The sequence below is a fragment of the Stenella coeruleoalba genome, assembly GCF_951394435.1.
Source record: "Stenella coeruleoalba genome assembly, chromosome: 7".
NCBI lineage: Eukaryota > Metazoa > Chordata > Mammalia > Artiodactyla > Delphinidae > Stenella > Stenella coeruleoalba.
Genome location: NC_137153.1, coordinates 117,152,476 through 117,168,200, shown reverse-complemented (window position 1 = coordinate 117,168,200; position 15,725 = coordinate 117,152,476). Strand labels below are relative to the sequence as shown.

The 15,725-nt window shown below is 59.7% G+C and overlaps 1 protein-coding gene across 2 annotated transcripts in view; it reads right to left on the bottom strand.

Annotated features, from left to right (window-relative positions):
- The window catches only part of ASS1 (argininosuccinate synthase 1), a 51,028-nt gene that overhangs the window by 23,755 nt on the left and 11,548 nt on the right, over positions 1-15,725 (bottom strand). For both annotated transcript variants that reach the window (XM_079927141.1, XM_079927142.1), the window contains 4 exons: positions 9,967-10,023; positions 7,924-7,998; positions 4,575-4,645; positions 3,971-4,001 (listed from right to left, as the gene is read on the bottom strand). In XM_079927141.1, coding sequence (XP_079783267.1) covers positions 3,971-4,001; positions 4,575-4,645; positions 7,924-7,998; positions 9,967-10,023 — 234 coding nt within the window. The remainder of the gene's footprint in view (positions 1-3,970; positions 4,002-4,574; positions 4,646-7,923; positions 7,999-9,966; positions 10,024-15,725) is intronic.

The window sequence follows — 15,725 nt, the reverse complement described above, 5'->3', positions numbered from 1 at the left end:
AGTGGTGGAAAATACCCCCAAAGCCAGGAGTCGAGACCTCAGGCTATGGGGTCTTGGGCAAGTTGCTTCACCCGTTCGAGCCTCGGTTTTCTCATCTGTAAAATGGGGGGAAATGATACCTGCCTTTGACTGCCTTACAATTTAAATGTATAGACAACTTTTATATTTTTTTACTGGACATGAAAATCACCCGAGAAGATGCCAGAGAGGGCCTGGTGGCGACAGGACTGCTGGGACAGCCCCCTGGTGATGTCACCCTCCGAGAAGAGCTGCTCCAGGAGAGGTGGGGCTGCCAGGAGTTCCTCAGATCCCTCATCTGCGGTCACTTTGCCTGCTGGTTCTATGTCAGGGCGTGACCAACCATCCCGGTTCCCATACCCTGAGAAACCCCCCAGTCCTGGGCGAACAGGGACATGTGATCCTTCTAGCTTTACTTCTGAGCCCAGATGGGTCTGGTGATGAAGCCCTCACACCTCCAAAGGGCTGTGTGGCTTGAGGCCAGCTGCATCCCTTCATCTGTTTCCATTTATGGGGCAGGAACAAGAACCCAGAACGGACCTCCAAGACAGACCCAAGGAGGAAGAGGGTCCTTAGGGACCTCCAGCCCGATGCCTCCATGGACCAGTTGGAAAACTAAAGGCAAAGAAGCCGCTTGTCCAGATCATACCACCCCACCCCGTCGGCATGGGACTCAGCCCCGAGGACCCCAGAATCCCTATCCTGTGCTCTTTCCATCACCCCATGCTGTTTCCCAGCCGCTCCGCCAAGAAACAGCACCAGGGATGTGGCCAGAGACAGCTCGGGCATCAGGCTGGTTTCAGAGCAATGCCCGGCTCCCCAGGCCCTACCGGGTCCTGCCGACCTCCACATTCGTTGGGAACAGACGGGCCCGAGGGCCATCCTTGGCCATAAGGCAAAGTGAAACAGGGCTTGGGACCTCCGGGTGACCAACAGGACTCCAGAGCTCCTTTCCCACCTGCCCGGGGCTCCTCACTGGCTGTCCAGCCCAGCCTGAACTCAAAGCAGGTACCAGCGCTGAGAGCCCGGGCGCCTCCACCTGAGGCCGCCTCCCCCCCACCTCCACCTGTTCTGCGCCTGCCGGCCCATCAGTTCCCAAACACTTGACGGAGCCACGAACAGGATGAGAACGTCTGCACTGGGAGGAGAGAGGAGGTGGGAAGCCCTCGAGGGACCAGCATCCCAGCTCTCTGCAGTGGGAAGTAGGAGCTTCTGACACCCTGACGGCACCGATTAAATAAAATAACTAAATAGAAATAAAGAGACATTTGCTTTGCATTCCAAGGTGGCGCACGCCTGCCTCCTTTTTACTCTCCCTCCTAAAAGCCCAGTTCAAATGACAAATAGTTTGTTGCTGAGTATCAATAACATCTATTTATCCATCCCAGCGGGAGGGCTCACTTCCAATGTCATCTTGAGGGGGGGGTGTTGGGGGAGGGAAGAGAGTGAAGAAAAAAAAGAGAGAGAGAGAGTGGGAGGGGGGATGGGGAGAGGGCGAAAGAAAGCATGAAACAGGGCCGAGAAGGAGAAATTGAAAGCAAATGGCCCATGAACTAAACCATGATGTACAGGCATGATCGATGCTGCAAATGGTTTATTCATCCATCAGATATGGCGGGCCGGCAACTGAATGCACTCTTTCACTGTGGGCTGTATGAAGTTAAAGCAAGTAAATTTCTATCTTTCTTCGCATTAGCTGCCTCATTGCCCTTCAATCAGCCCTCATGGAGGCAGAAAATGGCTCCGCCATCTGCCTTCGAACCCTCCCCTCAGCAGGTCTCGGGCTTTTTCTGGAGAGGGGGAGGGGGCACCGGTTCCCTGAAGCTCTGTCTCCCCGGCACCTTCCAAGGGGCCCGGGGCTGCCCGGGGTACAGCGTTCCTCCACCGTGGAGAGTAGTGCCCCCGGGCCCCTAGCGGCTTCCCCCTCATTCCTGGGATCTACTGGTGGCAATGGGAGGACAACAGGCTCCCCTGGCCTGCACCCTGCAGCGGAGCTGCCTGGGAAAGCAGGGCCACAGGGGCCAGACCCTGGGTCCCTCTGCCTGGCCCTACACTTCTCAGCGGGAATGTTGTCTCCCCCTCGACTCACACGCAGCCCAGCCTTTCCTGCCTGATGAGAGGGGTCCTTAGGGAACCTTGGCTCCTTCCTCCCCAAATAATCTTAGCTGGCTTGAGGAGGGAGGGCAGGACCCCTGGCTCCATGATTGAGGCCTTGCCCTGTGCTAGGAACAGGCCAAGTGCTTTCGATGCCCCAGGAGAGAGGTGTTGTGATTGACCACTGTTTGCATAAAGAGTCAGAGGTTCAGAGAGGTTGGGTAACTTGCCCGAGGTTGCACAGCAATAGAAGCAGAGTCAGGATTCAGACCCAGGTTTCAGATCTCTGGGAGCCAAGCACTAACTTTCCCACCTTGACTGGGTGGTAGAATCCTGAAAAATGCACTCTTTATCACTTACTTACCCATCCACTACCCTCATTTCTAATGAGGGGAGGGGACCTGCACTGCCCGGCACTGCCTGAGAGGCAATTTCCCCTCTGGCCTTGGCTCTGCTCCCCCAGTCCTGAGGTGAGAGCGCCACAGGCCGCTACAGAAGCGGTAGGATGGTTGCCCAGCGGGCCTGGAGCCTGGGGGACACCCACCTGCAAGCTGGCTGCCTGCCGCGCTCAGCCCCCTCCGTCCCCCCCACCCACACGGCACTGGCTGACTGCCTAATTAGGGGTGGCTGGCCCGAGTGCCCTGGGGTCGGCAGAGCATGAACTGGAAAAGCCCGGGGCCGGCAGGCAGCCCCCAGGGGATGAAGGCGCAGGCTCTCCTGAGCGAGGGGGCTGTGCTGAGCTGGGTGCGGAAGGGAGGTGCGGGTCGCTGGGGAACCACAGAGGCCGGAGGGCCACTCCTGCCATGGGGCGACACGGCCACCAGGCCTGCTCCCTTGCTGAGCAGCTGGTGCCCCGGGGCGAGTCACTTCCCTGGGCCTCAAGTTTCCTCACCCACGAAACCAGGAAGCTCAGAGGCAGCAGCGGAGGAAAGTGAGCGGGGAAAATGCCGATGCCAGGCCGGGCTCCAGAAACGGTCACTGGTACGCGTTATATTATTGTCAACTCCGACCAAGAGGCCTGGTGCCTGTGGGGAGCCACCCGGGGCCAGGCAGGGCTCCAGCTCACCCCACCTCCCCCAAAGCACCCAGCCTCCTCCACTCCAGCTGGTCTTCCCGGACCCCCGAGGCCCGGCCTCCAGCACACTTCTCCCCTAACATCAGACGAGCACCCCACCCCCAAAGCAGCAGCCCGCCGGGGGTGGTGGGGGTGGTGGTGGTGCAGGGGGGCTGAGCCGGGCAACGGAGACACAGTCCTTCAGGGACAAAGAGACTTTTCTCTTCCCAGGGTAGATCTCCTCCATCTCCCACAGCGGGCGGGCGGGCGGGGGGAGATACAAAGGAAAACCCCCCAGGGAGAGAAATCCTAAACTTCAAACACGGCCGAGGCCCAGCCTGGGAGGCTGGGGACAGGGGCATCAGGGCGGCCTGACGCAGGCGGGCACAGGCCCAGACGAATGGGTCCTGAGGCTCTGATCTGTGCCACCTCCCCCGATGGCAGCAGCGGCCTGAGAGGGCACAGGCTGGGCCCTCCCACAAGTGTCTCATCTGCCTAATTGCTTCTTTATTGTCTCACAATCACGCTCTGGCTCTATGCTGCCCTGAAATATTTCCTTCTCCTATTCATCCCAACAGCAATTAGAAAAAGAGCATCAGAGAAGGGGGTGGATCTTAAAACGCAGTGTGGAGTGGCCAGGCGGCGGGGCGCCCGGTGGGGAGGGTCGGGGAACACAGGCCGGACTCGGCCCCAGCCCCACGCCTGGCCCCCCGTGAAATTTCAAATTAGGCTACAAACACACCAGACAGTGTCAGCACAGGGCAGCCACCGCTAGGCAGCCGGCTTGGGGAAATGGGGAATTACCTTGGGGTTCTCCAGGATTCCAGCCTCGTAGCTGTAGGGGAGAAGAAAGATGAGGGTCAGTGGAGGGGGGCAGAGGGACACAGCCTTGACACCCCTACCCCCAACGTAAGTCCGGTCTGTCCTTTTATCTCTGCCAAAGCAACCGCTACCAAGCCCGCCTGGAACTTTCTGGGCCACCGCAGTTGGCCGTGGGAGCTGCAGGCTACAAGCGAGGGCCTGGGACACTTCCCTCAGTCTTCAGGGCGCCAGATCCAGGGGGCCTTCTCAGAGGGCTGTTCCCAGATGCTGTTCCCTCTGCTTTCGATGCCCTTCCCGGAGCCCCGGCCGGTCCCTCCTCATCCTTAAGGTTCTAACCTCAAATGCCACTTGCTCAGAGAAGCCCTCCCTGACACCCCAGCAGAGGCCAGGTGCCCTTTATCTACGGCTGGCACTCAGCAGAGCTGCAGCGAGAGCTGGGAATGAGGTGGCCTGTCCTCCTCGAGGCCCCCGGGCTCCTTAAGGGCAGGGACCACATGTCGTGTGGGCCACGACTACATCCCGGCCCGACGCAGACAGGCGCCCACTGACGCTAAGCAGAGCAGTGGACAGGTGGGCGACGTCTTACCTGATGTGCATCAGATTCTCGTCCATGCTCCACGGGTTCTTGGGGGTGACTGGGACGGGAATTCCATGTCGCTGCAGGTAAGAGGCAACACCGCGTTGGCGTGAGGCAGCTTGAAGTAGACACAAGGGTCAGGCCCAGCTGCCTTGGTTTTCTTTCAAGGTCAGAGACATCCCCAACCTCTGGCTCCCACGCAGGCAAGGCCCTGGACGCACCCCTGGTTTCCTTCCCCTCCCCCAGGCTGCTCAGGGAGGGAGTGAGGGCCCATTTCCAGACATGCCCAGGCAGAAACTATAAGACCCTGTGTCTGAGATGCTGTGGAGTGGCTGCTGGCCTTGGAGGTTTCTTCCAGAAGATTCTGAGTCTATACTTCAAGTGCCCCCCGAAGCACTTAAGAGTGTGCCAGGCAGTGTGCCGAGGGTCTCCCAGCACCACCGGCTGAGCCCCACCGTGGCCCTATGAGCCGGGAGCTGGAATGGACCCAACTTCCAATGTGGATCTCATCTGCACCCAGAGGTGCTTAACAGTCACCCAAGGAAGCGAGAGGCGCCCACGAGAGCTGCTCGCTCAGGACACTTGTTTACGGGGCATGGCCGGGCGCTTCCCGGGGCCGCTTCTCCCCACTGCCCAGCAGTCACCACACACATCACTCTGCAGCCCTGAAAAGGAAGACCCCCCTCCTCCCTGTTGGTTCTGATTATGTTTTGCTTCCCAGGTGATCCGTGCCTTGGTCCAAGGAGAAAAGTTATCCCTCCGGAGACCCTGGGCCTGAAAGGCTGTAGGTGACACTTGGAAGGTCTTTCGGGTTAAAGATGCGGCTGGCTTCCTGAGCTGCCCCGTGCTGCCCTGGCTGACACCTGGTTGGACCCAGCACGTGCATTACATCTTGCTTTCCTCTCCTGGGCTTACCGGACACAAAAGCGGAGTGGCCCAGCCGGGCCCCCTTTAAGTCAGCGAGATCGTCCGCTCCGCCTCCCAGGCCCCCTTTCAGCACCTCGCCCCCTGGGTGGGTCCCCCAACCTGGCCAGCTCAGGGTCCCACAGCCTCCACCAGCATCGCCCCGTCTCCCTTAATGGGGCTCTGCCCAGGCTCAGCTCACGCCCACAACTAAGATTCTAGAGGCTTCCTCCAGGGAGCCGCTGTTTCCGTCATCAGAACCTTAAAATTTCAAAATGAATTAGGTTATCCCCTCTTGATTTTTGTCAAGCTTTACCCAGAGGCTCCTTTTAAAAGAAACAGCCCACACCCACCCTAAAATCTGCGTACTCTTCAATGCAAACCACGTGGGCAAGTGGAGCACCTCACTTAGAGGCCGATCAACGTCAGAGGGCTCCTTGTGCCCCACGAAGCTGCCCAGGGTCAAATCCACACGCTCGCCCTGTGCCGTCTCCAGGTAGAGTGGCCAGGTGTGGGGACCAGGACCCTGTGCCAGATGGGCTGAAATCCCCTCAGAGAGGACTCCCCGGGCTGGGGGCTGAGAAAACCAGCAGGCGGGTTCCCTGGAGCCTTTCTTCTGGGGGGTGGTTTGGAAACACTCTTGCCTTTCCTCTTTCCCACTGGGGCTCCATCCGAGCGAACGGGAGGTAAGGGGCGGAGGAGGGAGGAACAGGATGGGCAGCCCTTCCTCAGCAGTGAGATATATACAAATGCCAGACATAGTCCCTCAACCAAAGAGATTTGTTTCCCCTCCCCTCTCCATCCTGAGCTCCCCGCCAACACACACACACTGAAAATTCTGGATGCAGTTGAGAACAGAAAACAAAACCATCTTCAGCATGTACACAGGAGACTGCCCTGCTTTCCAGCCCCCGACCTTGCACACTGGCTCTAAAAGAATTATGATGACAGTGATAGGGATGGGGTGATTCTAAGTGTTTTTCCCTTGGACGACGGTTTTGCGGGGAGGTGGAAAGCGATGCTAATGCTTGTTTCCGATGAGTCTCCTAACAGCACCTTGTGGCCTTGACGACTTAGGAATCCTGAAAGCAGGGCTTTTCAAAGCCCCATTGATTTCCGTCTCAGCTGAAGCAGCTGCCTGGCTCTGAATTTTGGACAGAGCCTGCTTGCTGCTCTGTCATTCTGGTCACTCCCCGGGTGCAGGGACACTGCCTCCGTCCTGGAATGTGGTCAGATTGCCGAGAGCTCAATTCTGATCCCAGCCTCCGAGGGAGGGTCGGTGGCCGGAGACACGGACTCATCTCTCCGGGGCAAACTTTCCTGTTTAAAAGCTTATTTGAGACAGTAGCTGGGCCAAGGGGCTTCTCCCCAAAATCTGGGAAGGAGGGACAACAATACCGCCGAAATTCATCTTTTCTGGAAAAACCAGGGGCCGCTTTTGTCTGGGAGCTACGGAAGTGAAGGGCAGCGTGTGGGTCAGGCCTCTCTCGAACCAGAACTGCAGGCGTAAGAATGTAGACGGGCGGGGGTCTCCATTCATTGCTCTTAAAGATAAAACGTGCTTCGTGTTCTGTATCAAGGAGACCAAGGAGGGGAAAAAAGCCTGTAACCTTGTTCTCTTAATAGCTCTGCTATTTGAAAATTTGTTTGGCAACATATGGACTTGCTCTTGTAAACTCCCCTTTTAATAATAAAACAACAGATGGTAGAGGAGATCTTTCCTCCGAGCTCTCCAGGTCTTAATGGGATGCTGGCGGTAGGGGCAGGGCTGCGTCCCCGCCGCGTCCCCTGCCACGCGGCCCCTTGGCCGCAGCAGGAGCTCACAGCCAGCCCTGGTGACTGCTGTTTAAAACCCCGAGCAATTTTCTGGTGTGCGCACGGGGTTGCTTTCCCCTGTCTGACTGATTGAGGCTGTTTGTCAGGGGCTGCCATTGAGTCGCTAAAAAGAAAGGTACCCTGGGGAGTGGCTACGGATCCTGATGCAAAACTTCTAACATGGTTTACTACAACTGTACTTCAAAAGCGCTGGCGCGACAGAAGTCTTTGTCCGCCTCTGCCCCTCGGAGCGCCTACCTGTCCCTGGGAAAGCACTGGGGACAATTAGGTAACGGAGGGGCACACAACAGCCGGGCCCACACCCCCCATCCGCCCATCCCCTGAGCGACACACACCGCAGAGGTGGCAGTTGGAACAGGAAGCAGAGGGGGCCGTCGCCCTCCTGCTCGGCGGACTGGGGGCTCCCTTGGGAGATGCCCCTGGCAGTGACCACGCCTCAGCGGAGCCGGCCCAGGGAACAGGTGTAACGGGGCGGAGGGTAGCAGCCAGGGCAGAGGCTCAGTCTCCAGGCGTGGGTATCAGTCCCAGCCCCGTGCCTCTGGCCCAGACAACCCCCTTGGGGGGCTGTGCCTGGAGGGCACTGGGTCAGGGCCGGGGTGATGGTGGGGTCTGGCCATACCTTCGCGTACTCCATCAGATCGTTGCGGCCCTGGAACCGGTTGTAGAACTCGGGCATCCTCCAAGGAGCGATGACCTGGATGTGGGGCAAGGAGTCAGGCCCGGGCAGCCTCTCCTGGCTTTAAGCTGCAGAGCTGGCCGCTCTGGTAAGGGGCCTGAGGCTCCACTGGGCACCTGGGTGGGGGCTCTGTGTAGCCCACGGGGTGTGGGCAGGGGAATGACACGGCCTGCCGTCCTAGAGGGTGGCTTTGGAGAGGCCCGAGCTCTGTGGCAGAATGGCCGTGCGTCCCCAGGCGGGTCCCTGCCCCTCTGGGCTTCAGTCTCTCCAACTGAGACTATGAACTAGGTAGGCCTCAAGTTTCCTAATGGCACCCCTGTCCAGAGGGCCAGGGCCCCGCACCCCTGGTGACTAAGGAGGGGTTCACGTTGCTGCAGCTACACCGCCTGGCCCTGCTGCGGGGCAGTGAGGCCCATGCGACCTGCAACGGCCCCTGGCCCACCCCTCTTACTCCCCTCCCTTCCCCCTCCCCCGGGGCTGCTCTGGCTGGGGAAAGGAGGGGAGCTGGACCGAATGCATCCCACCAGCCTGGGGGGTCGGGGACAAGTCCCCAGCAAACGCTCCCGCTCAGCCGTGGAGCCAGCCAGGCCCCCGCCTCTGCCGACAGCAGCCTAATGGGGGTGGGGGTGTCATCTAGACGGACAAGCCGGTGTGATTCCCGGGCTGGGAAGCTGATGAGAGTGGCGTGAGTGGGGTCCCCCAGGCCTGGAATGAGCAACGCCTGGGCGCGGAGCTCCCTCTGGCCTCATCCTAGCTCCCGGAGACCAGCCCGGGGCCCTGTCCCCAGCCCCATCCCACCAATGGCCTTGGCCTCTGCAGACAAAGACCCAGAAACCGGACACCCTGGCCCCCCAAGCTGCTGGGGGAACAGAGAATGGGGGTCGGGGAAGGGCCTCACGCCCACCCGCCTACAGCATCAACAGGCAGCTACCTTCCGGGGGGCTTCTCTGCCGCCTGGTGTTTGGGGTCAAAACAGATCATTAGAGTTCATTACCGCTCACCTCCAGGCCACTCTCACCCCCCAAGCAGCTGCTGGCTGGTTAAAGGGACAGAGAAAGAGGTTCCACTTAAAAGAAAAAAAATGAAACCCCTGAGGGACCCTTGTGGGCTTGGGAGGGGCCCGTTTTCTGTAGCTTTCGCCCGAAGTGGGCTCAAAGGAGCTGGACCCACGCCTGCCTGTGCCGTCCAAGATGGTACCCGGGCGCCACGTGTGACCACCACGGCCCGAATCGTGGCCGGTCCCAGCTAAGTGCAGAGCACACAGTGGGTCTCAAAGGGTTAGTACCAAAAGAATGTAAAACATCTCAGTAATTTTTTTACCTCGATAACATGCTGAACGGTACCACTTGGGATACACAGGGTTCAATAAACCATAGTAAAATGATGTCACCTGTTGCTTTTTATCTTGATTTTTTTCTTTTTTTTTACGTGGCCACTAGAAAAACCGCGGTCACCCTTGGGCCTTGTGTTTGTGGCATTTAGTGTGTTTCCATGGCTCGGCCTCGCGCCCTGGATGCCCAGGGGCCTGATCCTACTGACTCCCATTCCAGGAGAGAATCCAAGACCCCGGGGGTCACGGCTCAGGCAGCCGGGACAGGGAGGGCCTTAGCTGGGTGGCCCCCACTGGGGCTGAGAGGGCTGTGATCAGCCCAGATATTGGCCAACCGTGTCTCAGAATGGTTCCAATCTGCACCCGGGAAGCCAGACCCGGCTTTGCGAGGACCCTGGCGGACGGGCAGCCTCATCTTTCCCTCCAGTGCCTGACCCGCCCAGGCACCTGGGCAGTGTCTCGGGAAGGACAAATGGTCAGGGACAGAGTGTTGTCACCCTGCAGTTGGCGTGAGTGAAGGGAGCTCTCCATGGGAAAGAAGGGCGCCACCCACCACAAGGTCCCTGTCTGGAGAACCTCCCAGAACCCCATGCTCCACACCCCCAGGGGCCTCAGCCCCCAGCGCCCACCCTCTAGGGGGAGGAGCAACATCTTACCTTAATCTCGGGGGCCAGTGAGTAGCAGGTGAGCTCAAACCGGATCTGGTCGTTCCCCTGAAACGTGGAACGGGACGGTCAGGAGCCACAGAACAGGGACCAGTTGCGGGGGGCGGGGCCGGGGGCGGGGGCAATGCCGCATGACCTTCAGCGATGCACCGAGAGCCACTCAGGGCGGACCCCCTGGGTGGCTCCCTTCTCCGCATGTGCTCACCTCCAACCTCACTATCTTCTGAGGTGGGTCCTACGAGCCTGTTTGAAAGATGAAGACTGGGCGTTCCTGGAGAGGGCTTTCTGCTCTGGACTTGAACCAGGGCTCCCCAAGTACAGAGCTGAGCTGTGCGGGCACTCAAGTGTGCAGGACGTGTGTCTATGTGTCCGCAAGATGCCCACGTGCCCCTTGTGTGCTGAGCTGTGATGGTCGTGACCTTGTGTGCACTGGTGTGTGAGGGGGCGTGCACACGGGTCATCACGTGTGTCTGCACTTCAGGGGGTGCACACACATGCAGGGCTGGAGGCCTGTCCCCGCCGAGACTCCAGGCAGCCCCCGAGCTGCCCACACGTCAGCCTCTTCCCGAGGGCCTCCCACCTGCCTGGCCCCGCCTGCCCCACTCCCACGGTTCCACGGTGCTTTGTCCAGAAAACCGGGAGTCCTGTCTCCTCTGGGAGCCTCAGTTTCCCTGTCTACACAGTGGCTGGCTGGGGTAGGGGTAGATCCAGGTGACCACCAAGGGCTCCTCTGCACAGAGAGGGAAACAGGCCCAGAGGTGGAAGGGACAAGTCCAAGGGCACAGAGCCAAGCCCGGGCACTGGGCCCCCACGGCCCCCACCAGCCTTGGGCAGGCGGCCCTGCCTCCCTGTGCCCGCGTCCTGTCCTCAGAGACAATGGCTGCCAGCCACCCGCCCGCTTCCCATCAGCTCGGCAGCCTGGAGGGAGGCTTAAGCGCTGCGGAAATATCAGAGGGACCTCTCGCCTACTGTGAAAACTGCACGGGCGCAGCGAGGCAGCGGCGGGAATAACATGTTATTTTCCAGAGCCTTGTCAGGCGACGTGGAAATACAGGTTTCAGCTCCTCTGCTCGGAGCCAGGGGCTAAGGGGCCAAGGCCGCTCCTCTCTTGGTATCTCCCGGGGCCACAGGCTGTGCGGGACCAGCCACCCCACTCACCCTCCATCCCATCCCTTCAGTGAGCACCTACCATGCCCTGGCTGCCACACGGGAGAGCCACCTGGCACCAGCGGGATTTTTAACCCTGTTTTACAGATGAGGCAATTCAGCCTCAGAGAGGTGGAGTCACTTGCCCAGGGACACACAGCCAGCAGGCACCACTCCCATCCTAATAGCTCACAGTCAGGTAACGGGTCTGAGCTCCACGCATAACTCATTGAACCCTTACGGCAGCCCCTGAGGTGGGTTCTATTATTATCCCCATCTCACGGATGGGGAAACCGAGGCACAGGCTGTAAGACTTGCCCGAGGGCCAGTGACCAGCACAGTTCCTGGAGCAATGGTGTCTACAATACCAAGCAGACTTATTTTCGATTCGTAAAGCATATGGTCCAGTGTTGCATATCGTGGTGATTTTTTTTCTCCAGGGCTTCAAGTTTCCTCTAGCACAATGGCAGCCTGTGCCTCCTCGGACGGGCATGCCGGGCTGGGGTCTGCCCATCAGGATCGCCATGGGGACACCCATCTGTTCCCGAGCCAGAGACCCTCGCAGAAGCCAAACAGGCTCCCCAGGTTCAAACTCTGTCCCAGACAAGAGTCGAGGCCTGTCCAGTCCTTCCCTCCCTGACCCCAGGAGCCCCAGCCCCAGGGTGGCCCTGGCAGGTTCCCCGGGGGCCGGGGAGGAGGTGCAGCAGGTCCCACGTGTGAGTGCGGGTGCCGCGCCCTCAGGGACTGCACGGGGCTCCCATCTGCTCCTGGCCTCACCATACAGATGGCGTCATTTCCAAACCCCTGCCGCCACACCCCTTCCTGAGCCTCAGGCTCCTATTTCCAGGCCCGTCTTCCAAAACTGGGGGGAGGAAGGGGGCCCTCGAAGGGCCATCCCAGCTTCTGGGCAGCTCTCTGGTGGGGAGGATGCAGGGTCCCCGAGGGGTGTGAAGGGGTGGACCCCCGCTCTCTCTGCACCAGGTGCCGCCTGGGCTGGGCCCTGGGTGAGAAGCTGCCTCTGGCCTCCAGGCCTTTGCACAAGCTGCTCCTGCGGCCTGGGATGCCCTTCCTCCGGTCTCAGCATCACCGTCACCCCCTGCTGGCTCAGGGCTCCCAAGTCCCCTGTATGGGTGTCCCAGTGTGTGGAGGACAGCCAGGGATGGGTAGGTATTCAGTGGGGCGTTCAGTGAGCCAATGCATGAAGGCGACATCGGCGGGGCTGGAACAAGGGCCCGGAGGCCCTGGGTCTCTCCATCGCCCGACTCGGGAGCCAGAAGCTGGGAGAGGCCGGGGGCTCAGGACGGTCCCTGCTAGAATCTCCCCATCTGGGGAAGCCCCCCTGCAGTCTGCTTACACCCAGCTCTTTCTCTTCACTGCGAACCCCTTGCAGAAAGTTTGGCCGAGTGTCCTACCCAGATCTGCCTCTGGGTGCCAGCCTCCTGCAGGCCACACTCACTCACTCTGGACACCCATCTCCTGACGTGTAAAGTCACTGATGCGCCCCCCCAGCCCCTCCCCCCGAGCCAAGCAGACCACCGGTCCCTGCAGGTAGCTGGCCCCTCCCTCCCTCCCCCCCCCCGCCTCAAGCCTGGCATCCCTCCGGACCCCAGTCCAGGCCCTCTAGTTTCTCCTCACTCACACCCGCCTCTTCTAGGAAACTGTCTGCAGAGGCTGTTGGGGGCTTCCCCAGGTCCTATTAAATACGGGGAAACTGAGGCACAGGAGTACGCCTTGCCCATCGACCCACAGAAGAGATGGGAGATTTCGGGGTGGGGGGCACCGGGCCCCACCATCCCCTGTGGCCTTCCCGCTGCTGGTCTTGGAGGCCCCCCAATGCTGTTTCAAGTCGGAGTGTCCCTCTTGCGGACACTGAGCATGAACTGCAGGGACGTCCCCGAATCTCAAGAGGCTACGGAACTGCCGCGGAGGGTGTTCTTCTCAGAACCGAAGCCCCACAGAACCAGAGTGGGAAACGGGACCCTGGGTGGCCAGGGCCTCCTCCAGCCGCTTCCCTGCAGGGTCAGCCTCGGGAGGCCTCAAACCCAAACCTCTGGTGCCCTCTTGTGGCCAAACGGAGCAGCGCACACAGCCGCTGGCAGCTATTCCCAGCTGCATGTGAGCTAGTCTAGTGCGAGGTGGGGGGGGGGTTGGGGGGGGCAGCGGTCTCTCCCTGGACCCCAAGAGCCTCCCAGGCCAGGGGCAGACCCACCACACACACATTCACTCCACTAGCCCTGAAAGCCACCCTTCCTCTGACGGTACTTCTGGGGGGAACTTCTCCAGGCAGGAGCCCTTCCATAATCCTCACTTCCTGGCCTCAGCTTGAATACCTCCTGGAACAGGGAGCTCACTGTCTGGCTGATTTCAGCACAGACAGGTGAGATGTCTCAGAGGTTCATTCTGCACTGATGCTTGTTCTCAAAGCCCCAGCACAGGTCTGATGATGGTGTGAGCAGAGCACTTCCCTCTCTGAGTGTTTACGATGTGTCAGGTCTCTGCTGAGCTCTTTTTTGGCACGACCCTACTTCCTACTCACAGCTCCCAACTGCCCCATGAGCGGGTTCTATTTTATCCCCATTTTATAGATAAGGAAACTGAGACTCATGGGGTGAAGTCACACAGTGTGAAAGCAGGGGAGCCAGGATCTGAACCCAGCTGTACTGGCCCCAGAGTCCCAAGTCCTGAACCTCTGGGTTCCTCTGTACTCTCTCCTACCGCCGGAGCGGAAGGCGGTATGCAGGTCTCTGCCCAAACGGCCCGGTCCACCCACTGCTCCGCCTATGATTCCCACCACCCCGCTCAAAATGTGCTCACGACTAGGGTGTTAGTGAAAACTAGGGCCACGCTCACCAGTCTGCTCCTTTTACAGGAGCCCATAGTTTCCGTCCAGAACAATCCCCTACATACCATGGGGGGATGGGGAGGGCCACTGGCCACCCCTGTCCAACCTGGGGGTTTGAAGCCAAACCCCGCAGCGTGGCCCCGGCCCAGCCCTGGCCCTGCTGCTTCCCCCAAGGCTACAGCTCCCACCACGTGTTCAGGACCCTCGTCTCCAGGCTTTTCCTCAGGCTGTTCCCTCCGCCTGGCACTCTCTTCCTGTACCCATTCCTCCTCCCTCAGGGCCGTGCTCTGCACGATAGCCTTCCCTCGGCCTCTGCCTGCTGCCCCCTCGGCTCCCCTTGGCTCCCCTGGCACTGGCCCTACTGCCACCCTCTCCTGCATCCATTCTCTCCCTCGCTAGGACACAGGTCCCCTGAGGGCAGGAAAAAGGGCCCGCGAAGTTCAACACTGTTCCCGTGTCCAGCACGCACTCAGCGCTGTACAGACGCCAGTACAAGCTGGCTGACCGAGCGCCAAGCAAAGGAGTGAGCTTCCAAAGACACCACTACCGCCTGGCGGGGCGACTGTTTGCAAGGCCACCCCCAAATCACACCTCCTCCGTCACAGTCTGAGCCGTGAGCGTCCCTACATCACACTGAGCCAGGGCCTGCTCCCCCACTCCCGACTGCCTCCACCAGCCTTGCGGGGGGCGGGCCTGGGTCAGGTCAGGACATGCGTGCTGAGAGGTAGGCCCCCTGCCCCCCAACCTGGAGCAAGCTGTTGGCGGCGTGTCCGCTAACTGCGAGCTCATGACTCCAGAGTAACACTGCCTACAGTCACCTACATCGTTAGGAATCTTGTTTCTTGAGCCCTGCCACCTGCGGGACAGGGGCTGAGGGCTTTCCTGCCTTCTATTCCCAGGGTCGTCCTTCAGTCTGCACTCCTGCACACAAGGGCCAGAAGTAGCGGGTGTGTTATCTGTTGAACTGTGTCTCCCACAAAAGATAAGTGGAAGCTCTAACCGCCCCCCCCCAATACTTCAGAATGTGACCTTATTTGGAGATAGAGCCTTTACGGAAGTAATCAAGTTAAGATGAGGTCATTAGGGCAGGCCCTAATCCAGTATGACCGGTGTCCTGATAAAAAGGAGAAATTTGGACATACAACCAGACACGTGCTGAGGGCAGGCGATGTGAAGACGCCCCGAGGAGACGGCCGCGTGAAGATGTAGGCCTGGAGTGATGCACCCACAAGCCAAGGACACCTGAGCTACCCGAAGCCAGGGGAGAGCCCGGAAGCGGCCCTTCCCTAGCACCTTTGGGGGAGCATGGCAGCCAACACCTTGATTTTGGACTTCTGAAACCTCCAGAACCGTGAGAGGATCCGTTCCTGGTGTTGATGCTGCCCAGTCTGTGGTGCTGTTGCCCCGGGAAACTAAGACAAGGCCTCATCCCCATATTGCAAATGAAGAAGCTGAGGCTCAGGAAGGGCAAGGGCCTCGCCCAAGGCCACACAGCTGGGGTTCAAGCCCTTTGCTACCTCGTGGTCTCTGACCCTGCCCACTGCGTTAAACGGAGACTCCCACAGTGACCTTGGTCCCTGAACCTCAGCAGCAAATTTGCAAAACGGGGTGACACTGCTCAAACCACATGTGGAACAGGCACACGGGACTCACACACTCGGGGTACAGGGCAGAGCCGTCCCTAACTCGCTACTAAAAACATTCCTCTTATTCAGACTGGATGGGCCAGTCTGTCCTCTGCATACCTGACTGTGCTGGGGGA